This window comes from Poecilia formosa, unplaced genomic scaffold, assembly GCF_000485575.1.
Source record: "Poecilia formosa unplaced genomic scaffold, Poecilia_formosa-5.1.2 Scaffold21, whole genome shotgun sequence".
Lineage (NCBI taxonomy): Eukaryota > Metazoa > Chordata > Actinopteri > Cyprinodontiformes > Poeciliidae > Poecilia > Poecilia formosa.
The window spans coordinates 501,569-525,839 of NW_006799960.1; the positions used below are offsets into that span (position 1 = coordinate 501,569).

The 24,271-nt window shown below is 40.1% G+C and overlaps 1 protein-coding gene across 3 annotated transcripts; it reads right to left on the reverse strand.

Annotated features, from left to right (window-relative positions):
* Positions 1 to 86: 86 nt before the first annotated feature.
* On the reverse strand, positions 87 to 23,488 carry hycc1 (hyccin PI4KA lipid kinase complex subunit 1). 3 transcript variants are annotated; one of them, XM_007547553.2, is made up of 11 exons: positions 23,302 to 23,486; positions 13,787 to 13,864; positions 11,878 to 11,979; positions 11,535 to 11,714; positions 10,734 to 10,814; positions 10,527 to 10,642; positions 8,139 to 8,234; positions 7,399 to 7,515; positions 6,600 to 6,687; positions 5,338 to 5,494; positions 87 to 2,165 (listed from the first exon to the last, which is right to left on the reverse strand). In XM_007547553.2, exons 2-11 carry the CDS (start codon positions 13,835 to 13,837, stop codon positions 1,651 to 1,653), a joined length of 1,503 nt encoding a protein of 500 aa, XP_007547615.1. In that variant the 5' UTR covers positions 13,838 to 13,864; positions 23,302 to 23,486; the 3' UTR covers positions 87 to 1,650. The 3 variants fall into 3 exon arrangements, with proteins under 3 accessions (XP_007547615.1, XP_016524724.1, XP_016524725.1); XM_016669238.1 differs by having other exon boundaries at positions 23,298 to 23,486; XM_016669239.1 differs by lacking the exon at positions 87 to 2,165 and adding an exon at positions 4,112 to 4,443 and having other exon boundaries at positions 23,298 to 23,488.
* Positions 23,489 to 24,271: the final 783 nt, after the last annotated feature.

Below are 24,271 nucleotides of genomic sequence, written 5' to 3' on the forward strand. Positions count from 1 at the left end.
TTATTATAATGCAGCTTTGACAAATCTGGTCTGAATAATACGAATGCCCCCTAGTGGAAGAAGAGAAACATCTCAGAGCGCACCAGTGAAATATAGAAACACTTTATTTCCAGAACTTGTAGCAATGAGTTATTTTCAGACATAGAAAGGCAAATATAACCAACTTTAGTATAACAGTATGATGTACAAGGATAGCTTAACCATTTTACTGTAAACCCACATACAAAGAAATATGATTGGTATCGTCCCACCAAGCTATAGACACTCAACAGCTATAGTAAACAGACCGAGGGTGGAGCAGCATGACGGCTTGATTTAGAACATCAATTGTAGCAGATGGTTGGAGTTTTATTCACTTCTTGGTATTAACATGTCTTTTGACATGTGGATGAAGTAACAAACAAGAGGAGAGGCAGGAATTACGTCACCTTAGTACTACAAACATCTGACATGGCTGGGTTAGAACATGTGCCCCCATATTGCTTGAACACTTACAGTTTAGGGATAATTAGAAATAACTTTGTTGAATCTAATCAACCTGCTGCTGTATGGGGTTGTTGCATCACACAAAAGTTGGGAAAAAAAACAAAACAAGTCCCCTTAGGGAAAAAATACAATTTCAGAGTCAAAAACTCTTGTTCGTATGAAAAATACCAAAGTTCATTACAACCGATTAGCTCTTCTTTGTGCAAAATTCAGTACTCAATCATTCATATTCATCGCCCTCAAAGATGCAAATCATCTTCGTCATTTTTAAGAAGTCGGGATCCAAAGTGTTGCCATTTATGACGCGGCATGTAAAGAAGGTGCCCTAAAAGGAGCAATGAGGAAGGAAAGTATTGCTTCTCCGTCACGGTGAGAATACTGTGTGATTGTAAACAGAAGAGCTGATTCTATTCATACTGGTTGATTATTCAGTGGCTTGCTTTTCAATGCGGTTCAGGAGGAATCGAGAAGCAGCGCGTTTAAAACTGCTGTCCAATGAGGTCGGAGTGATCAGCCCCAAAACATTAAAAAAATACTGAATAGAAGTGTTCTGTATTGCTATGGGAAGGGAATTACTAGTAATATAAAAGTAGTAGAAACACATATTTGGACTAAGAATCTCACTTTACTCACTGTACCAATCAGCAGCCGTTTTCTAAAAAACAAAAAAAAAAAAAAGACATACACACACGCATGCTCGCACATATAGTACACCTGCCCACAGACACAAAGAGCATGGGTGGAAAACTGGGCAACAAATGCAGGTTTAATAACTTTTTAAACAGGTTTTTTTTTTAGTGATCATTTTAAGTGCATTTATTTATGAGGGCAGACTTATGACCTGCCTTGACTTCAACTCAAAAATAACAACAAAGACAAGAAACCTGAAAGTGGTACACCCGATGCCCTCCCTCCATCATTCGCCGAGCTGCTCTGGATGTCGGACTGAAGCGAGACGACAAGCCGGTTTACGGCACGCAGAGTCGGAAACGCCTAAAACGAAGTGATGGAGAAAAACACGCGGGGAGGTTGGGGGAGTTTTTCTTCACACTTTTGCAGTCGAATGCAGTTGGCATGGCTTGGAGTTCCAGATCACAGGTACAGGGTCACAAGATCACAGGATCAGAGATGAGGGTTCGTTTGAGTAAAAGAGTCTTAAAGGGCTCAAAGGTCGGGGCTGAAGTGAACGCTAATGCTTGTGGAGCGCGGGGTGTGGTTCGGCTTAGGGCTCAGGTACCCCATCTTGTCCTCCTGCAGGCTGCAGGAGAAGCAGCCCACCTCGGAGGCCGGGTGGTTGGGAGTGGGGCTGCTGCTGGCAACGAGCTCGAAGGAACGAGAGAAGACGGCGCTGGCAGTGCGAGTCAGGCTGGTGAGGGCGCCCGCCCTGGGCACCGACTGGCTGGAAGTGAGCGTCAGCCGCTTGTTGGACAGGTCCGCGTTCTCGCTGGCGGCCCGCCCCGTTGTCGGGGCGTTGCACTCCTTGTCCTTGTCCTTGCTGCTGCGCCCGTTGAGCCGAACCTTCTTCAGCGCTTTAGCTCCCAGGTTCAGTGTGGTGGTGCTGCTGCTGATAGTGATGGCGGGAGGGTTCATGTCGGGAACCACCGCCGCTACCGGCCAGACCCCTTCGTCCAGCTCAGCTATGTCCATCAACTCGTCCGGGGAACCCAGATCCACTGCGTCTGTGAGGCAGACGGAGGAAAAGAAAACAAAAACAAACAGGCACTCATGTTACCAAAGAGGTGCAGGATTATCAACCTCATCTGCTGTCCAGCTTATTTAATCCAATGATGACTAAATAGATTTGAAATGAACAGAATAATTGTTTTTAAAAGACTAAATTGGCTGGACGTCAGATGAGGTTTACTACCAACCAGCAGGTGGCGCCTTTACACTGCAATGTCATCTTACAAAGAACGTCTTGCCACCAAGCAAAAGATTATTAGTTAAAAGTCCAGCACACATTAGAATAAGGAGCACAGGTGTGAGACAACAGCTAGTAATCTAGTTTTAAAGGAGTGCATGTTTTGTCCCAAAGGAAAGCAGGAATAGTGTTTAAAAGCACAAGCCTTGGAAAAAAATTACAAAGGGAAAGTTGATGAAAGCAAATAAAAAGGACAATTTAAAAAAAAAAGACTTCTTCCCTTCTTCTGATTAAAAACTCACTATTTTCTGCTTTCTGTAAAACATGAAACCAGACCCGCATGAAGGGCAGCATGTTCACAACTACAGATCAGAGCTGTCGCTATCGTGACAACAACACGAGTACAGAGCAGATAAAACAGACAGATAGGAAGGTCCTGCTGAAGTCCTCCAGATTCAGCCCGCTCAGAGCAGGTCAGGAGATATTTGTCTTTAATTAAATTTAAGTTCAAGACCTGCATATCCTTCCTTGGCTCCTAACTACAGGTCAGAAGCAAACAATCTGCTTCCAGTTGCAACCCAGGATTAATGTGTTGAGGTGTTTCGACCTTCCGAGTACCTTTGCCTTTTTTCCTGGTAAAGACGACAAAAACTTTTCTGCAGCCTTCTAGAGATCCTCTAAGCTCACTGCTTCAAGGTCATTGGGATTGGTCTCATTTTTCTGATATATTGAACGAAAAACATACTAATTGATAAGCCTACCTTACAGTGCCTTGTAAAAGTATTCATAGTCCTTGAATGTGTTGGCATTGTGTAGTGCAACAACCAGATAATGTATTTTCTGAGATAAACACAAAGCAGAGTACAACTGGGAACAGGAAGACGTAGCCATGCATGAAATCTATTCAGTTTCTCTCCCTCTGCTACAAAAAAAAAAAAAAAAGACATCCCCAAATCATAATGCTGCCACTACTCTGTTCACAATGAGGATGTTACTTCAACTGACTATTTTTCTGCTCATTACTTGCCAAACCCGTCAGTTTCCATTAATACCAAACTGTTTTTATCTGCAGGTGATGGATTAAACAGTTCTTTGTGAAATGCACAAAACCTGGGAAATGTAGTCCTGACTTGTCTAGTGCGTTTTTAGGCCTTCACTAGTCTTCCCAAACAAAAATTCTGATGCGTCCAAAGCACTTCTGGACAATTCACGAGGCTAAACACAATTACATGCTACACTTTGTGATTTTATTAGTAAAAAAACAACAACAAAAAAAACCTAAAAGAAAAAAAGTTGAACACTATATGTTTCAACTTTTCAATTACATGCCACTTTGTGTTGAATAAAATTAAACACAAAGTTAATAGTTTGTGGTTGTGACATAAACAGGTTTAATTGTATAAATACTTTTACAAGGCGTTGTCAATCTCCTCCAATAAAAATCACCTTTATTTTATGTATTTTAAAAAAAAAGTATGATCTGAAAAGACACCAAAAGACATATTTAGGTGGTTATTCAAATTATTCAGAGAGGTTATAAATAACTGACTGGACTTAAGTCATGGACGCTGGTCTTAATAATGAAGCTAAACCCACACGGGAGAGCGTGAATAAATGAAATGACGATTGATACCGATTGACAGGTGAGAGAAATGAGTGTATTTAGGTGAAGAGAGGGTGGTGGAGCCCAGCGCAAAAGGTAAAGGGGAAAGTCATCATGCAGCGTTTTCAGACCACTCCCCCACACATGGTTACCTAGGTTACCCCTGGAGTGGGGCTAGGGAGAGGGAAGGCTGGGTCTCAGTACTGGCTCCTCCCTGCGGAGGCCAACCCAGAACCCTCATTCTCCACCATTCGCCTCACAGACTTCTGCCTCCTGACCTCCTGACTCCGACTTCCGGAGTCATGACCTCGGGAGTCCGTGCTGACCTCGGAAGAGGCCCCCAACGAGTCGTCGAGGTGGTTGCGTCCGTCGGAGCGCGGCCGCAGGGAGTCTCCATTGGCCATTCGCTCGCCGCTCACGCCAGTCACACTGATCTCGGGGACGGCCACGCTCCCCAGTGTTGGGTCACCGTCTACACTCACCTCCTGGGTCTCTGGTGGCGGGGAGCATGGAGGGGATGGGGCGGGACAGTACATAAACAAACCACACACACACACACACAAACATGCAAACACAGATGGAAAGATGCATTTCATGCACATAGATAAAAAACAAACAAAACAAAAAAAAGACAGTCATGTGCACAGACACACACAACCACAGAAACACAAAACAAACAAAAAGGTAATAAATTTAACAGACATAAATAAAATAAAAAACGTTACTGATCAAAACATAACAAAGTACATGCTGTGTGGAGATGAAGAGGACCACACTAACTGAATGGATTTGCAGTCTGCAGTGTTTCCCAAACATTCAATCATCCTTTCCTCCGTCATCTGAACATACATAAGCTGCTTGCATGTTCCTGTCAGAAGCGCAGACGGCACAAGATAAAACCCTCTCATTAAAACAGCAGAAGGCTGTAATTTACCTGATGGATGTTTGTTCTGGGAAAGGAGAGGAAATCTCTCCTAAAACTAAAAACACATTTTGCCCCCAAGAGAGCGGAAACTTCCAACATACAGGACAAACACGTGACTTGCTTCACACTGCTAACATGACCATGCATGTTTTTAAGTTAGAAGATATATTTAAAAAAAAAAATTAAAAATGGAGCAGATCCTATCAAACTGATAGATGATCTATAGTTTAAAGGTTGGTCACTATTATATTGTTTATAATAGTGAGCGTAAATGAAATGGGTGGTTGAATAATGACATTTTGCCCTCTCCTTTGGTGTGGAACGATCCAAAACGATATGTTTCTTACAAAATGCTGAGAAAAAAGGGGGAAAAAAAGTCTAGACGAGAACTTTTCGCTCCTTCACCTCAGTTTTCCTTTTTTTTTTCCTTCTTTTTCCTGTGTGCGTGTGTGTGCATCTCACCGTTTCTCTTCCAGCGGTGTCCTCTTATAGAGAGGGAGGTGACAGCATTGCGGGAGATCCTGGAGGCGGTGGGCGTAATCTCCACTTGGATACTTCGACCGCCCTCCTTGCTTTTCAGTGCTGCGCTGTGTAGTGAAGACTTGATGGCATTACCCACCTACAGATTAAAAAAAAAAAAAAGAGGACATGTTCATACAAAATTTCTGATGACAGTTTGAAATCAGCTCTGGACAGTTTACAAAGAGTCCTTCTGTTTGTATTCTAGGAATTATTAACGCTTCTTTTGTCCTTGTGTTGCTCTATTGATCAGCTGCTGTAATCCCCAAATCAATGACTGCTCAAGTAAAACAAAGCATCGCCTTAGACAAATATTCACACTCATTACACGCACAATTGTTCTAATTTAAACAACAGATATCAGTGAATTTTAAATATGCTTTCAGTAAATGAGGTAGACAACAGCAGAGGAGTTCTTTTTCATTTAATCGAGTCAAGACTACGCAACCTACTGAAGTAAAACAATTAAAGGACAAAGCAGAATACCAGAGTTGCTACCAGGAATATCAGATGCACAAAAAAAAAAAAAAAAAGGATTTTGGGTGTCACAACTCCTTACATAACAAAAATCTGCTCACACTTATAAATTCTTATGTGGCAATCGCAAAGTGATCATGTAACAACTGAGAGCGCATCATGGGGTAGAAAGCATTAGGATTGGAACAACATGTCTTTTGTGTGCAGCGCTGCGGCAAATTGGTCCCGTGAAGAACACGTCACAGTTTTATGCTGAGCTTGGGGGCCACTGTGTATGTTCCAAATACAACAAGCGTGTGTGTGTGTGTGTGCGCGCATTTGTGATAAATGTCCAAAGACTGTACTCAAAGTCTCAGACTTTTCTTTTCATGTAAAACACTCTTTCTGTAAATGTGCATCGAGATGTTGTGTTTTGATTGCGCCTGAGTCGTGCACCTTGACTCGTGTAGTAACATTGTGAGCTTACTAGATTCAATCCTCTACTCTCTGGGCCTCAAGGATTACAGCTTAACTGAGCAGAAGGGAAAGCATGTAAATAATCTAGTGGGATTACACTGTGCTCACAGTTGCAGACACACAGAGACCCAACAGGAAGCAGCACACAATACTGGACACAAAGCAAGACTGAAGCCAGCACGTGCGTCTTAATCAGGGTTTTTTCTCACGCGCGCACCAATTTCTGAGGACAAGCGCAGAGGAAGGGGAAATGAATAAAGCGATGCACCCACCAAGAGAGCCTCAGGAAATAACTCCAGCTGGGCTCGATACAGGACGTCATCCAGCGCTTTGGATCCCAGCTCCGCTTCACCGTTGGACCTGTTCAACAGGAGAAACAAGCGATTTCACAAACAAACAAGAGTCTCAATAGATCAGAAAATACAATACAGGTCATTTTTCCTAACATTTTATACATTTTGCTCTTGAACAGAAAGCAGAACAAGAACTGTGCTAAAGTACATTTACAGAAACTTATATTAAACACTTCAGCGAACCAAGAGCAGCTAGGAAGTGTAAAACCTTAACTGGAGATGAATTGAATTACACCACTAACATTCTGAATTTTAAAGCAATACAATGTAATGCAGAAGACATTGATTCTCACGTAGATGTTTGATTTTAGGACATATTTTGTTCAAAAGGGGAAAAAAAATAGATTAATCACAAATGACAGTGGGGACATGTTACAGTGTAGTCTTGTGCAAAAGTCTGAAATTATTACATTATTTTTGCTTTAAAGAAGCCACACTTTGTTGTTTTAGCAGTACCATGGATATCCAACTAACATGTCTGTTTAAATTAGTTCTAAGTTAATAGAATGGATTAAAAATGGGAGAAAAAAAGTTGCATCAAGTAAAGCTACTTTAATAGACTTACAGTCTTGCTTCGTGTTTGCAAAATGCACAAATAAATCATTAAGTACCAATATTGCCTTCATTCAATATTGAGCACACTGTGGAAAAACTAGGAACTGAAACCCTCAAGTCTCACTGCATAGTTGCGGTTAAATTATATGCGTCAAATACTCACAAGGCATAGTGGATCCCTGTTATGAGCTGAACCAAAAACTCTGACGTGACCGTGAGTCGTGTGCTGATGCCTTTATAGCGTCTCATCTGTTGCCGAGGGTAGCCACATATACTCACCCTGGAGCGGAAAAGCAATTATTATTAAACACAATGGAGCAGCTTGCAACATGGGAAGCCAAACAATGACTCCACAGGGGACACTTGATTACAGGTACTTTATGACAGCTTACTTCCCCCACCGTGAGCTAATATGAAACTAAATGTCAGCTGAACATAAACGTCACAAACACGGCAGCAAGAATGAACAACTTATTAAAATTTTACAATAAATAATTCATTGGTTGCATATGGGGTTTTACACAAGCCAGAACCAAAACTTAGGTAGGCTTAAACTTCTTGTACACAACTATCAAATAGCAAAGGGGAAATCCAAGCTGATGACTCCTTGTCAGACTGGTGCTCAGCTGCAGCTGGCAGCTTACTAAAAAAAAAAAAAAAAAATCACTGTGCCTGGATGAGTGCTCATGGCAGCTCGAAGCCAGATAGTGGTATCTTGGATCTCGCTGGCAGCAAAGGCCATAGGAGGATCAGATCAGCGGCTGCTTGCAAACTAGCGCGGACGTGTTGACATTAACGATGATGAATCTAAGATTATAAATGGCCTGTGTTTGCAACATTTCCTAAGAGAAGCAAGCAAACACTACATTACATTAAGAGCTTTGGAGTGTCTGTTTCTCTTACCTGGAGCTGAGCTGACAGAGGGACTGCAGGGAGGCGGGGGTCATGTAGCTGAGAGCCGCGTTGTAGCACAGCAGCAGGAAGGTCAGCACCTCAAATCTCATTATCAGAAAACAAAACAGAACATTGCAGTCAAAGTGCGTCGTGAGGTGACTCACCAAAATATTAAACATTACTGCAGACTCAACTGTACTTCCACCTGTTTGCTAATTAACAAAACAACACAAAGGGCCTTGCAAAACTGATCGTGTCCCTTAAGCCTTTTAATGGACTCTATTGGGATTAAATGTAACAGAACATAGCGTGTATTTTCAGCAGTGAGAGGAAGAGGGAACATAGTTTCTATAGATGAAAATATATGCAGCTCTCCTGAGTAATACTTTTTCAAAACACTTTGTCCTGCAATTACAGCTGCAAGTCTTTTGAATAATTTCTCTACAAAGACTCTGTTTTTCCGAAAGAAAAAAAAGGACACTAATCAGCTGTGATCAGCTCTTTTCTGGTCTTCCCAAAGATGCTGAATTAGATGAGGTAGAGTTAAGTTTCTGCCACACAGCATTTTTTTATGTCGACCAAAATGTTTCACTATGATCTCATCTGACCAGAGCAGCTTGTGACGGAAAGTTTTGTTTTTTTTTTTTTTTACATGCTAATGTCTCATGACTGTGTAAACTTATTGTTAGGTTATGTCTTACAACGCTATGAAATAACACTTTTTTCTAAAATGCTCAGGAACTTTAGCAGAATGAGCTTGTCTGAGTCATCACACTGAGAAGGTGTTGCTTTGTAGCTGCATAGGAACATAAAAACAGGGAGTAGTTCTCTTTAAAGTCTGTCTTGTAAATATTTTTAGACTTATTCTGTCCTTGGGTATAAAAAGACATTTTGAACTCTGCAAGTCAAAGATGACACCGACGGAGCTCTTTTGCTTTGACCTGGACACCCGTGTTAGAGTTGTTCTCTCTCATCTTGTGGAAGATTCATAATAAACCGGAGTGAGCGCTTTTCACCTTTAACAGTGCTCGGATAAATTCTTTTTCTTTTCTTCCCACAGTGTTCTCCACAGGTTTTCTGTGGTGCCTTACACAGCTTTTGTCCAACTGAACTCAGAACTTCTAATCATGCGCTTTCATTAGAGTTTCATCTTGCCTCTATTACACCATGTCAAATTTAGGGTGCAGGACTAATAACTATCCTGTCAGTAGATCTCTGCAGCTCTTGCAGAGTTGCTATGGAGTCTGTAGGAGGGTCAGCAAAAAAAAATAAAGTCTGTATTGCAATGCATTGAGATGCAGCAATTGAAAACTCGACTGTCGAGCGTCAACACTCAGTTATCTTAATGTTTAATTTGTGACCTAATTTTGGGTAATGCAAAAGGTGGAACTTCAAAGTGCATTTATAGTAAACAAATAAGGTCACGTGCACCAAATTCAGCACAGGTGAAAACTAAAAGGGAATATTTTGAAACAAAACACACACAAAAAAAAGCCATATTATACGGCTTTTGCTACCTGTCGCCTTAAACAGTAAGAGCACAGAGACGGCAATGTGAAAGCTCACCCATAACTCAGTGTAGTCGAAGCTAATTGCAAAGATCAGAGAAACTTTTACCACTGAGGATCTGCGACCATTCAGAGTCACTGAGAATTTGCTTTATGGAGCTCCACTTTAATATAAAGATGCAACCTACAGCAGATTTCAAGTAAACTGTGATCCACATCCTCCACACCACCATAACAAAGTGACAATGTCAAAAAACAGAAAAGGTTAGCTCTATGGACCACCGCAGAATCTCATCTCAGCGGAGCATTTTTTTGTTCAATTTTCATCTGCGATGGACAATTTTGCAAGGAACTGCAAGGACAAGTTTTGTTGCATTTAATTAAAAGCATGAGATTAAACAGTCCAACTAAAGAGGGGGGGGGAAAAAAAGACAGAAAAAAGCTGGGAAGGCAAACATGGGCGATTTAGATTATTTAAAGTTGCATTAATTTAGGAAATCCTTAAGGCAACATAACAACTTCAGATAAAATGAAGCAAAGACAATTGCCAAAGGCAATCAATGAGTCAAGTGCATCATGAATAAAATAATCTGTTATGGCAGCAGCTCAACGCGCCACCACCACACCACGATGAGTCTTCAACAATATACTTGAGGGAGTCTAATATTCAAGTTGAAATTCATAACTTACAATGACACTGAACTGTTTTTATTCAGACCCTGAGCATCCTTTGTGGGTGCTAGTATTTCAGTTACGCGTTGACGTTAGCTACAGTTTGTTACCGTCGTCGTCCCACCAGGAAAGTTACATTTAAAATTACCACTGTTCAGCGCTTCTCAATAATCTGCCCACCAGGGAAGTAAAACTGTAACTAAAACATTCCTCCTACCTGTTTTGTGCTGTAAAAGTCTCTCTCTGGAGGTGTGGCCCACTATACACAACCCTGCTCAGCCCGTGATTGGCTAAAGCTCCTTCTGTGAGAGCTATGGAGCCGATGGCTGATGGCTAGAAGCAAAATGAAGAAGTTTAAAATGCGAGAAAATGTAAATAAATTGAGGATTTCTTTTGTTGTTGCAAGTTTGAGTGTGGAACGCACCTCATGATATACTGAGGGTTTGGAGAGGGAAGGGACGGTGAAAGACAATATTTTACTTTGTCCATCTTTGTCAACTATTTCCTGTGAAGAAAGAAAGAGGAAAAGGGATAAATAGTTCTGTGGGTAAAAAAAAAAAAAAAAAAACAACATGATTTTCACTGTAGTGAAGCTTTTGATCACTTAAGGCCTACCCATTTGCTATGTGTGGGCGTTTGCACGTAGACCACAGGGTCTTATTTCCCCACAAGCTCTGTTGGGAGTGTGAATACTTATTTGTGTGAACACACACACACACACACACAATCAAAAACCCCAGGGCTTTAATGTCCCCTGTGTGCCTCTGAATGTCAAACAGATTATTAGAAGCCAGTCAACGTGCTGACTGAGTGACAGCTGACCTATTCTGGTATTCAGAGAGGAAATGAGGAGATGCTGCACTTTGCTGATAGAGCACTTAGAGCCAAAGTGGAATAATTTTAATAATAAAAGTGCTGCAATATCTGTGAAATGATTAAGGGCATTTATAAGTTGCAAACTGACTGCGTTTCAGTTCCTCTATTTCTCACCCTAACTTCCTGTCACCCCCAATGCTCAACTTTCTAGTAATACAAGAAAAAAAAAAGTAACTTTTAAAACTTATGATTCTACAATAACCTGAGTATTTCAGCATATATTTAACCTGAACCGCAATAAAGATTTGGGAAATCAAAAGACATGGTTTGTTTGCTCTCACCACAATGGAAATACTTAATCAACATTAATCAAGACCAGGTCCTCTCTGGGGCTCATTCTTTCTCCTACCAGGTTGTAAATGCCCAGCAGCAGTGCCTCGATGCAGCCCGACGTGTGGGGGTCTCTGGCAGCGCTGACAGACAGGAGGCTCCACAGGAGCTCTGGCAGGAACTGCAGTGTGAAACGCTGCAGCTGTGGCACGCCGCTCCGGTAAAACTCAAACAACTGGTGACAAACTGGCTCCAGCAGCTGAAAAAGGGGGAAAAAAAAAAAAACATGACTAAAAGTTGTGGAAATGGTAAAAATACACAACGGTAATGCATGTTTTTGTGATTCAAGTCTAGAAATAAAACTTGTATGTTGCCAAATTAAAACTTTTTATTCCAAACAGATTAAATCTGTGTGTACGTACGTCGCTGTAGTTTTCTCGTATGACCTTGTAGAGTGCCGGTATCAGAGAGCCTTTCTCTTTAAGTGAAGCGGCATAGGTGGCGATGGCACTGTCTGGGAGGGTCTGAAATGATGCAAACACAGAGAAGTTTGCAACACTGTTTTAATAAATTAGAATAGTGGAAAGTTTAAGCATTTCAGTAACTCAGTCTCTTGAAACACTTTATGTAGCTTAATTACACACAGACTGACACTCTGAGGCCTTTATTTGTATTAACTATGATTTCCTGTTAACATCCATTTAAAAAAAAAAAAAACATTTAAGATGAGAATAATACATTGGATCAAAAGGGAGGAAAAATGGGTTAGCACAAAAATGTGGGCTTTATGAACAGCATACTAAATATCTGCTTAAGGATTATTTTTTTTAAATGTACCTTTAATCCCATTTGATAAACCATTTTCTATCGGTAGTTCACTATTTTCATTACTTGTGTAGAATTTTTTTTTTTTTTTTCAAATTTCATACAGTATTTTATTCTTTCCTAAAAACTTTAAATTATACCCTACTTCAATTGATTTTGATTCTCATCCTATAACTATCGACAGAATGTGACTCTTAGTCACCTGCCTGTAGATGCTATTACTTGTTGCCACAAAACCACATTTCCTCACCACAGATTATGTGTAGACTCACAGCAAGTAACAACTGACACAGAGTTAGTGCAAAATGTCCAGTGACAAGACAGTTCCTGAAAAAACAACAAAAACCTGCAAAAGTCTACGGCAATTAGATTCCATTAGAGCAAATAAATATTTGTATACAAGTTCTCACATTTGGAACAGTTAAGAAATATTGCATCCCTTATAGTTTTTTTGTGATATCACTCTAACAAACAATGATTTTACTATTTAATAGAGCATAATTAACTGCAGCCCTGCTCATAAATTATTCAACTTTAAGCAACATCTTGCATTAAAAGCACCGTCAGTGGTTAGGTTTCTAAACAAACATGGTTTCCGACTCTACCCTGCTGCTCTTCCTGTTTGGTGTGCACCACTTTAACTGTGTTCAGAAAGTAAAAAAAGAAAAAAGAAAAAAAAATCTAAATGTGTGCGACCATTCAAAGCAACATAAGATCCCAGATGCCTGATTGGTGAACCAGATGTGGGTAAAGAGGACAGAAATAACAAGCATAAGTTCCTAATAGGTCAACAATGTCTGCAAGAAGTTGGTTTTTACAAGGTGGTTTCTCTGACAAACAAGGCCAAGTTTTATTTTATTTTGGTACCACATATAATAAATAAAATGGTAAAAAAAATTTTTTTTACAGATGTTAATGCGACAAAGCCTCTGTAACAATTGCTGGATGCTATATACATAACAACCAGTAATTTGAGAGTGATGCGAGAGAAAAAAAAAAAAAAGTTATTTTTTGTGCCATCATCACAACCCTTTGAATTAAACTCAATTACATTTTCTTATAGTATTTATGCTAATTAAATTAACAGAGTTTCCTTTTGTTCTCATGAACTGTTGGGTCTTAATAAGTGTAAAAAGTTACATCCTGGGCAACGAGACATTAGAGCTGATGGCCAATAAGTGGCATTTTGACACCTTTTTACAACTTGCTCTAACATATTTCGCCTTAGATGTAGCTCATCAATAACACTAGTTACTTGCTTTTGGAGGATAATAGATTTATCTTTATATATTTACGCTAAGATTCATCTTTTGCTCCGTGTACCAGGTGAGTCCTCGTGTTTTGAGTGGGAGCGCTGCAATTCTCTAGGCACAAAGCACTTCACGCAGCGCGTTCGTTTCTGTGAGTGAAATACGTTCTGCCAGTAAGAAGGAGCAGCAGAAACGTCTCGCATACAGATGATGAGTGAAGGACGTTTCAGACTTCGTACTCAGAATAAAGTCCTACCTTAAATTCGGACAGCCATTCCTCCACCACTCCTTGGTCCATTGCCAACATGTTCCCTCATTTGCAGTGGAGTCGCTTCTACCCAAGAAAGACAAAAATACAGATTAAACACACAAACTATTTATACGTAGATGTGGTTCGTATTGATCGACACGCACACACACACACACATACATGGAGGAACCTTCTATTATTCAACATCCTCCTGATAAAAATACTCAAATGAAAATAGCAAAACAGTGAATGTACATGCTCCGGGGCTGCAGCACTTCAAAGAAGTACAAGTCTCTCCATCCTTTTGCTTTTTTCTCTTGCCTGCCTCTCATCCCTCTCCAGACTAACACCTCTGCATCAAGCACCATCTCAACTTAGGCTTGTAAATCTAACATCACCCACACAGAAAAAAAACCATGGCTGACACCACCGCTGAGAGAAATATATATATTAAAAAAAAAAAAAAAAAAAAGAGAGAGAGATCTTGCTGAACAAGCTGTACAGATTGGACGTCTATGAAGAGAGAAAAAGTGGATGCTATGTCAATTTATGTATTTTTATCTGGAACAAATCTCACTCTTCATCTCTACTTAAAGCCTCATCATTATTTTCTGTTACATTGAAAAAGGCACTTAAGAGTTTCTGCACAAAACACCCCCACGCCCCCACCACCCAGTGTGTTTATGGTGTGTGCCATCAGGCTTAGTTTTAAAAGAAACACCATTAGGCACTCTTCCTCTGCGCGACTCTCTACATAAGTGAGTTTCCCCACCCTAAATGTAATTTTCAAAATGAGTAATGAAGCTTTGTAGTGTTTCAGTCAAACTTGTCACAGCCAGCACTGGAAGAAGAAGAAAAAAAGAAACTAAGAAGATGATGACACAGCAGAACTTCTTTACAGGTTAACAGCTGTTCAGTTTGGTTGCTTAAAGCTCAATGATGGAACAGAATTAAGATCGATAGAGGGCATTCATAATGCATGAGGTGTTCCTCTGGCTAAAATAATTTATTAATCAACTCAGTGCACGGGCAGGTTTCCAAATGAAGTAATCTGTAGACGTTGTTTACAGACGAACAAAACAAAAGTCTGCAGCTTCACTTTTTGTGGTGCAATTGATTATTTCTGATAAGTTTCCACAGGAATATGGAATATCTGTCATTTTATTTTTAGGCTATAAAATAAAGAAAAGCATAAAACAGTTGCAACAGCGAAGCGTAAAAATATAAAGCAAATCCACCCATCACTTTTAAAAAGATAGTGCTGTTTTACAGAGTAATTAACAGATATGTACAGAATTTACATAATAAGCAATTGAAAATACTACGAACCAAAGCATACCGAAATTCTACAAACATACCAGTGTGGGCTGGTAGAAGAGTCTTCTTACCTGAAACTACCACAAATTCACAGTTTCAGAAGATGTAAACCCAAAACCCATGACGTGATCTATTCCTTTCAGTCAAAACAGAAAATCAATTCCTAATGCCGCTTAGACAACACACTAATATTACAATTATAACATCACATTTACAACACACAGACGTAAATGAGAGAAAAAGATTATAGGGGAGTGCGTTTGTCAGTTTGTTTAAAATCAAAGCTGCCCCTTTGGTTTGCCAGTTTAGCTTAATTTAAGGGACTTTAAATTAAATTAGATAAGAATCAAAGACACTGCCACTGTTTTAAAAGATTAGCATTTTAGTCCAAGTTTCTAACTGAAGAGAACTACTGCACAGGACGTCAACACTCTAGTCATTCTAGAGTAGCAGAGAGAGTCTGCGTTAGTTAATTAGCCAGGCTATCTGCTCATGTTGCTACCATGTGGTTCGTTTCTAAACCTACATGCTGAACCAGCCTCTTAGCATGCCAACTGTACTATGAAAGCATTATGTTTAATGCTAGTAATTGTCAGCAATCTTCTAGATTCCAGGCTATGACTTTTTTAAAAAGCCAGTTATCTTTCTTGTACATGAGAGGAATGTGGAGGAGTGCCCATTACTGCCAAAAGAGGTCAGGTAGGGTGGACTGGAGAGATTCTGTTACAAAAACAAACAAACAAAAAAATAAAATAAAAAACCTCTGGTGGCGTGTTAACTTTTTCTGATGTCTCATTTATAGCACTTTAAATGTGAGGAATTATCGGATAGCAAATATTAGATATTTTGAGTAAAAAAATATTTCAACGTTTTGTGATAAGTGGGTCACGCATAGTGTTTAATTAATATTCAATTTTTTGTGCAAATAACATACCACAAAATTGTAGTATTTTTATGTAAGTTAAGGTCATTTTATTTATATAGCACATTTTCAGCAACAAGTCAATTCAAAGTGCTTTTACTCAAAGTGATTTGAATAAGAGAAATTCATGGACGTCAATGTGAAGATAGGTTGCATCTGTTGCATGGTGTTAAATTTAAACAGAAAATAGTCGTATTCAGATGAAAAGTATTGGTTAAATCCGAATGCTGATGGCATAACAAAACATAAAAAAGGTGTCCAATATATTTTTTAAAGTGTGAGCCGAAGACAAGGAAACTTATTTTAAGTACAGGGACAACTCAGTGCCTTGGATGAATTATCTGTTTTCATTCAAGGCTGCATTGTGCCTGTGTCTTGTCTGAGCTACGCAATAACAAGCACAAGGCTACATTAGCAGCTGAATGCAGCAACCAAGTCCATGTTTGGTGTGTCTGGTGATGCAGTCACAGAGAAAGCAAGTGGGAGGAAAAAGTCCTTCGATGTAAAAACGTGGAGAAAAGGAAACGCTCTCAGACTGAGACTAGAGATGGGATAATTGTTGGGGACAGCTCTTTAACTCCCTCTCTTTTATTCACAGTAGTCGAACATAGTCAGACACTGACAAAGTTGAACCTCTTACAGATTTTTCACATTTCAGCTCATCTATAATCAAACTGTCAAACAATAATCTTTCATACTGAAGAAGTGAATCCAGAAAAATGACTGAACAGTACAGATTTAGAAGTTTACAAAACAGAAACGATGAAAAATTACGTTATCCTCCAACTCTCCACCTTTCCTTGACTCCTACTGTCCCTTTGGTGCATCCTTCAAAACAAAATTTCACCTTCTACATCTTCCCTGGTCCTGGATGTAGATTTTTTTATTTTTTTATTTATAAATCCATCTTGTTACACGTTTTTTTCTGCCGCATGGGTTCCTCCACTGCAGCCAGGTGTCTATTTATGGACTGTACCAATGACAGGAATGACAAGGGGGAGGGGAGCCAGTGACTCATGAAATGAGGAAGAATTAAAAATCAGAATAGCCTCCTTTTAGAGAAATTAAGTCCTTTGTGGCAGCTTGTTATTCCGTTCTTTCGCACAGACAACAAAGAAAATGTCGTTTTCTAAGGCCAGCATATGCGTTTTAATAAAGGCTGTGATTAAACTGTGGATGAGTCAGTCTTGTAAGAGGGAGAATTTTCCTCCTCCAAAGTGACTTCTAACTCATTAACTTTGTCCGGGGTGACGTCTGGGGCATGTAATTTCAATCAACTGCACCCAGAAAAAGGCTACATACAGCAGCTGCCCATTGTGCTGCCAATAGGTGAGATTTACTTCCCACTGAAGCTACAGGAAGAAACTGATGCAAAGTCAGTGATAAGGACAAAGAGGAAGTACAAAGCAAAAAATAAATAAATAAATCTGACAAATCAATTGTCCAACATAAGATAATGGGTACAACAAAACAAAAGATGTATTTATTACTCAACGTCAATAAGAATGGACATTAGAAAAAAAAAAAAAAAAAACTCTTAAAAGTACCTGCTAGTTGTTGGGATATATTTTTGACTTCAGAGTTGTTTTTTTACAAGCAAGAAAAATAAAAAGCATAAGTATTTTAAAGAGTGTTCAGATCATCAAGAGTCAGATAATTAAAAATGGAGCTCTTGTGGGACATTCCCAGTCAACTACTGGTCGAGCGAACTCATTGATGCCTCACTGGGGAGTGAAAGCTAGCCCATGTGGTCCCATCTAACAAGTAAAGTAGCTGAAGTTGGTAGAGAAGTCCATTCTGGTTCTGATAGAGAAGTCAGAATGCACATTGCACTGTAGTTTAAGCATGAGTCTTCTCAATCAACACCAGTCAGGGTAGGAATACTGACCCTTCACAGTCGGTGAGAACTTCAGCAATGAACACACGAGCATCAGGACGCAATGGAAAAAGTAAGTCTGTTTTGATAAATCGTGTTTTCTTTTACGTCACCAGAACATTGCTGAAGTGAAACCGTATTCTTTGATGGGTGTGGCATCTTACAAACTGGATAATGAAGACATGCCACAAAGCCAAACTTGTTCAGGAACAGTTAAAAGACCACAACAAAAAAATCTGAGTTTGAGGTGTTGAGCTGGCCTCCAAATTCCCCAATCGAATCGAGTCTCTGTGGTATTTGCTGAGCAAACAGGTTTGATCCCACACCTCACATCTTACAGGACCTTCAGGATCTGCAGCTACAGCTCGGCATCAGACATCACAGTATACCTCCAGGAGTCTACGCCTCAATTGTCAGGGATGTTTTGGCAACAAGGGAACCAACACCCTATTAGGCCATTGGTCATTCTCTTTTGGTCTATTCAGTGTATAATGTTAATGGGCAATGTGCTGTTAACACAAAAGAATTATTCGGAATACAACAATGTTTCATGCTGTGAAAAGTCAAAACGTCAGCTTTTGGTTTTACTAATATCCCTGAATGAAAGTAATATAAAAACATTCACTTCATTATGAAACATAAAATACATGTTAGCTCTCTAAAGTAAAAGTTTAATTGTACATTTAATCTTTCACACTTGACTAAATGACCTGCCCCTGGCCCTAAGAGTTATCTATTTTGACAAGACAAAAATTAAATTAATCTCTAGGAATGAAAGTCTATTTTAATGAAAAGAAAAACAGCGCTAAGATGTCTGAGCTCTTGGGAGTCTCTACACAGATTGATGCAAAACGATCTTGTGGAGGAAAACAGAAAACTACTCATGCTGGGAGAACTCCGCAGCATGCAATTATGTTCATAGGGGCATCTTCATCGCTCGTCTTTGTCTGCTGAACTGATTATGTCAGAAGTCGATATTTATTGGGAGAGCATCCCTGAACAACTCAGACAACAAGTGGTGAGGTAATTCTGCGTTCATGCAGAGCAACCAGATAACACACTCACACAGTTCACAGCTGAGAAGACTTGAGATGCAGGAGCAAGAGCATGTCCAAGTTATGAATAAGTAGAATAGGAAACAGTTGAAAAGATGAGGTGGCAAGCAGAACAGCAGGGGTGAGAATTCATTAGCAGACTTCTGCAGAACTTTATGGTATGCAGAGGAGGACGTTGGATCTTTTGAATCGGCTGTTTTGAAGCAGAGACAGATCTAAAACTGGCAGGACACCACAGACCTTTGAGGACCAGAGCTGAACACCCAGTTCAGGATGATAAATAAAACGAACGCCTATTAGATGAACAAAGTTGGAGATATACAGAGCTAAACTTTTTTATATAGTTTCAAGTGATTCTGATAGATTTCAATGCATCAAAATTTGAATCAGCAGATCAGACTACACTGAAATCTGATTGGTGCATCTCTATTTAGGAACGCTTTTAATTAAAATACAGATTATTTGACTCTTTTGCACTGTGATGAAAAGATGAAAAAAGAGGTTTCCCTTTTTACGCAGCTGTGGTAAATATGAAAATGGAGAAGCTACCACAAAACTCAATCTCCCAGCTCTGCTGTTGAATCAAATTTTTTCTGCTGTTGCCTGCAAAAGAGCAAGTTGGTGTGTGGAACAACTCAAGAGGTGGATAACTCAATAGGAGTGAGACACTGGAGTAAATAAAACAGAGAGTTCATTAGGTTTCGATCTGTGCTGGCCGGCTGGCAGTCTTTCAGCCTCTGAGAAACAAAAAAAGGAACCAGAAGAATCTTTCGACGCACACACCTCCCTAAAACCCAGAACAGCTCAAACAAAGGAAGTTCTGCTCCAGCCGGGCAAAGTTCTGCTGAAATCAGCCACATGCCGTGGGGTGATGGAGAATGTTTTATGCATTGCAGAAGTGTGTGTGACGAAACCTGTTCCTGTGAAGCTCGCTGAAGTTGACAACTCACTCCCTCTGAACTTCCACCAACACCACAGAGTTAAACTCTGACACAGCTGCCCAGTCCAAATGAGCTTATTTTTAACTCCTTCTTGAAGACCTCTTTCGACACAAGTCTCGTGTAAGTTTACATTCCTAATCCCTGTTGTTGCGGTTGAACGTTCTGGCAATCACACCCACAAGCTGACACACAATCCTCCTGTATTAAGCTCATATGGAAAATTACAGATGCTTAAGAAGAAGAGATGGGGAAAAAAAACCTCTGCAGTAACAACAAACATACCTGCCAGTGAACTGCAGTGAGTCCCAGTGAGAATGATTTAGAAGGACATTCCCTCTCATTTACACCCCCCGCCTCCCAACTGATTACCTCATTTCCTATTGCACACATATGTTCCTTCTTTTTTTATTTTTTGTTTTGTTTCGTTTTGTTTGGTTTGAGGAAGAAACTTGACTGTTAAGAATGGAGGCTCAAAAAGAGGGAAGACAGACAGAAAGAATGACGAACTGGGTGGTTTTTGTGAGCCACCAAGCCGCCCAGGCTGCTTTTTCCTGTGGTACAGGCTTGCAGCTGCATTGAGCGACTGGTTAGGGTGAGATAATCACAATGACTCCTCCAATGTGAAACCCGGCTTAGAATAAATTATACATGACTTGCATTCTGTAATTGAGCTCCAATATCAGATCTGTTACTATAATTATATATGATCCAATCGGACGTCTCAGCAACTCGATGGAAATGTTTTAACCTACAAATGGTACAAAGTTGGGGTGTGACAGTGATTACATGACTCTGTTCATGCATGCCCCAACCTCACCTGCTCACCATTCCAGCTCTGCCAGGAGCTCCTAACAGCACCCAAAAGAGCGTTATTTTGACATCCCTCTTTTGCTTCTGTCTACTCCAGTCTTGTTTATTTGGACTATCGTGGCCTGCGGACAGTCTTGTTGCATCACTGCCTCCCACCATGCTCCCCTCCCGCCCCCAAGGTCTTTCACAACAGTAGGTAGCTTTACGCTGAGAGGAACTGGCGAGAGCCGGGGCGATACTTCTGTTTTCATTCTCTTCTTCAAACAATAATGCCTGACAGAAAACTGCCTGCAGCAAACATGACAACAGTCTCTGGCTTGTGTCTGCTTCAGCGCTGAGGGACAAGGAGCAATCCTACAGAGAGGAATCCTCTTATAGCAGCCCACACTCTCTTCTACTTTGCCTCTAAGCCAGCGATGCGTCTTCATCCCATCAATTCTCCGTCTCCGTGCAGCAAGTGCGCTGGAGGATACAGCGCACAACAGCTCCTACAAGCGTTCCTCCGCTCGTTTCCCCTCCGTGTGTCCCAGCTTGGCTCGTCGCAGTTTGATAACTTACCCAATGTGAAAACGCGGACCTAAATTGAAATGCTCTTCAGATGTCTGCTGGATCAGAGCGCTCAAAATACGGCTGCACAATTTACATCGTCATGACAATATGTAATGTGGAAACTGCGAGGGACTGCTTGGATGTAATGTCTTTGGAGACGAGCATTAAAAGCATTAAAACTCTGCTTGGCAACATAATTGGCCACTTGGTATCGAATGAACTTTCGCTAGTCTTTGCTCAGCATTGACAATACTGTTATGGCAATATTAAACAATATTTCATGCCTCCCAGCCCTGCACGCACACAAAACTTAAACTTTTACTGAGAAAATGAGTCTCTCTGTGCCACCTGTGCTGTTATTGCGCAAATACAAGGAGAACTGCTCAGTGTGAGACAATATTGCACTAACCTTCTGGCTCTCGTGCATATTGGTGATGCTAGATGACAGAAAAGCCCACTCTATCTTCCGACTCCATAACCTTAGGGCTTCGCTGTCACAAAACATTAAGAGGCCTGGCACATGGATGCCACTGTAAATGCACACATTCCTTCAGCAAGCCAACAGTGGGCAGTCACTTCCTTAACTAAAGGCAAAAGAAATGTTGACTTCAACGATGCTCACATGACAGAAAGCAATAATCTCTGATTAAAGTTACACAGAGAATCTAACAATATAGTTCATGCATTTTAACTATTATAATTATTTATATTCGGTCAGACTCAAATTAAAGCAGTACAAGCCACTGACCGTTGCAGCAACAGTTCTGTTGAGAATCAAAGGAGATATCACATTTGTCCCTATCAAATCCAAATTTGAACTTAAAATTTTATTATCAAGTATAATCCCCTCAATAGTCAAGCTCCAAACCTATATTAGAGATCCGATTGTTCTAAAATGTTCCCAACAGAGCTCTTTGTTTATTGGTGGATAGTAAATCTACAAACGATTGGGATGGAAATCTAAAGGCTCTTTTTTTCCCCCCTGTGAAACCAACTGTGGTTATGTCTCCTATCTGGACACTCCTCCGGTTAACTCTCTTTCAGACAAAGCCATTAACACAGCTAATGATATCATCAAATGTCTTCCTGTGTGTTAACCCCAAATTGCTTGAAGCAGACGGGCTCTTAAAGCCAGACTTGCTCACATGGAGGTTGCTTCTTGTTAAAAAGGAGTTGCTCCCCTCCACTTTTGTCCCCTGGCTTGTTCACAAGGACAGATTTCTGCAAAGGCTTTGACTCAATGCAGTCAGCTGTCTGCCCTTCCTTAGATAGAAAATGACAAACTGATTTGACTGAAATGTATGATAACTGGGCAAACTGTATGTAGGAGGACCTGAATGTGATCATATGATCTAATTGTAAAAGAAACCAATTTTGCCTTCTGAGGAAATGAATACCAAGGCATAAGAGGTGATACACATATACAGGAAACCCAACAGTCAGAGTAGGGAAAAGCTACGTCACATGACAGATTATTAAAAATATTCTAACAACGCATTATCCAACATCCCAATCTGCCGAGGTGTTTTTTTCGCTTCCCTTTCAAACAAGAAGAAAAAACACCTGAAGAATCTTAATAGGTCCACACCCTGATACACACGGCTATAGCTAATCAGCCAAGTACAAAGTCTCACTCTTTAAACAGATAGATACTTTCTATTTCTGAGGCAGAAAATTTACAACTGAAAGAGACGAATCCTGTAGCTTACCCATTACTTTTAATGTTTAACAATGCTAACTGTTCGGTTTAGTTCACTACTGTCTCGTTCGTTATTAAGCTCCATACAGCTTGTACTAAACTACGTTTTTTCTCCCCAAAATAAAATTGTCGACTAGTGCTAAATAAGACCAACGCTTATAGTTGTTATTTATATCGTATTTCTTAGGCGGTGACTCCCAGAGAGTGTAAATTAATCCCCCGCCGCCTCTCTGTCACGGCTTACTGAATGACTTCGAGCTGTCACCCCGGCTGCTGCATCCACATTAGCAACACGGCTAGCTCGGATACGGCGCCGCACCGAGTGAAATTCAGAAAGTTACTCCACACTTACTGGCATGCTACCCGTCAGGTTCCCGATATTATTGTCCTTCGTTGGCCCAAAGATTTCAGTAAAAGGTTAACCGGTTGCTAGTCCATAAGTCTCCTTAATAATTCAACACCATCAGCTCCTTCCATCTTCGTTACTTTCTCCGGTCAGACTACCACCAACGGCGAAGACGCAAGCTCCGCTGAGTGGCAGATGTGTTAGCCAATCAGAGAGCAGGAGGTCAATTGTAACCACGCCTTCAAATATGGCGTTCAATCAAATTAGTCTATGAGGCTCAAAGTGATAATTTCCATGGTCAAGCTAGGTTGTCGATGTCATTCTTTGGTCTTTGACAGCCAAGTGATCTACCGAATATGAACAATATTAATCAAAGATAATAAAATATTTTATGCAACACATAAAGTCGCATATGTTGCGACTTTATACTTAGTGAGCAAACTGTAAAGCCACTTTATCTGAAAATCTCTGCTGTACAATAAACTGACATTACTTGCATAACTTTATGTATTTTCATTTAAACACATTATCTGCCTCGTCATTATTTACCATAATTATTTGACATTTGACATTTAGATTCATGAAATCTAAATGCAAAACGGCGTCTCTGTGTATTTATAGCAAACAATGCAAGGGCATTTTGACACGAATTTACAACACCATGGATTTTCAAGAATTAATCATCGTGATGACCATGTGTTTGTATGCTTTCATGTTAATAACAATGCCAAATCTACGATTTTTAATCAGTTAATACGGGGTAAGCTGCAAATCTGCTCCCACTGAATGTCTCATCATAAAAAACACATTTCGCACAAACCAATAGTAACATATTTTTTCTTAGTTACAGAAAAGATTTCTCATTTCATCAGTTGTGTAAGCACACGTGTAGCACTTCTTTTTTGGGGGAAAATAAATGGAACCAGAATATTCAGTACATTTATTATAAAATAACTGGTTTAAGAAAATCGACATT

Excerpts from the sequence above, each read along its gene's own strand:
- hycc1 (XM_007547553.2), bottom strand. The coding sequence starts at position 13,837 with ATGTTGGCAATGGACCAAGGAGTGGTGGAGGAATGGCTGTCCGAATTT. Across the intron at positions 6,688-7,398 it reads ACAGGGATCCACTATGCCTT|GTCCAACGGTGAAGCGGAGC; the intron begins GTGAGTATTTGA and ends CCTGTTGAACAG. Across the intron at positions 2,166-5,337 it reads ACACCGCTGGAAGAGAAACG|ACGCAGTGGATCTGGGTTCC; the intron begins GTGAGATGCACA and ends TCTGCCTCACAG.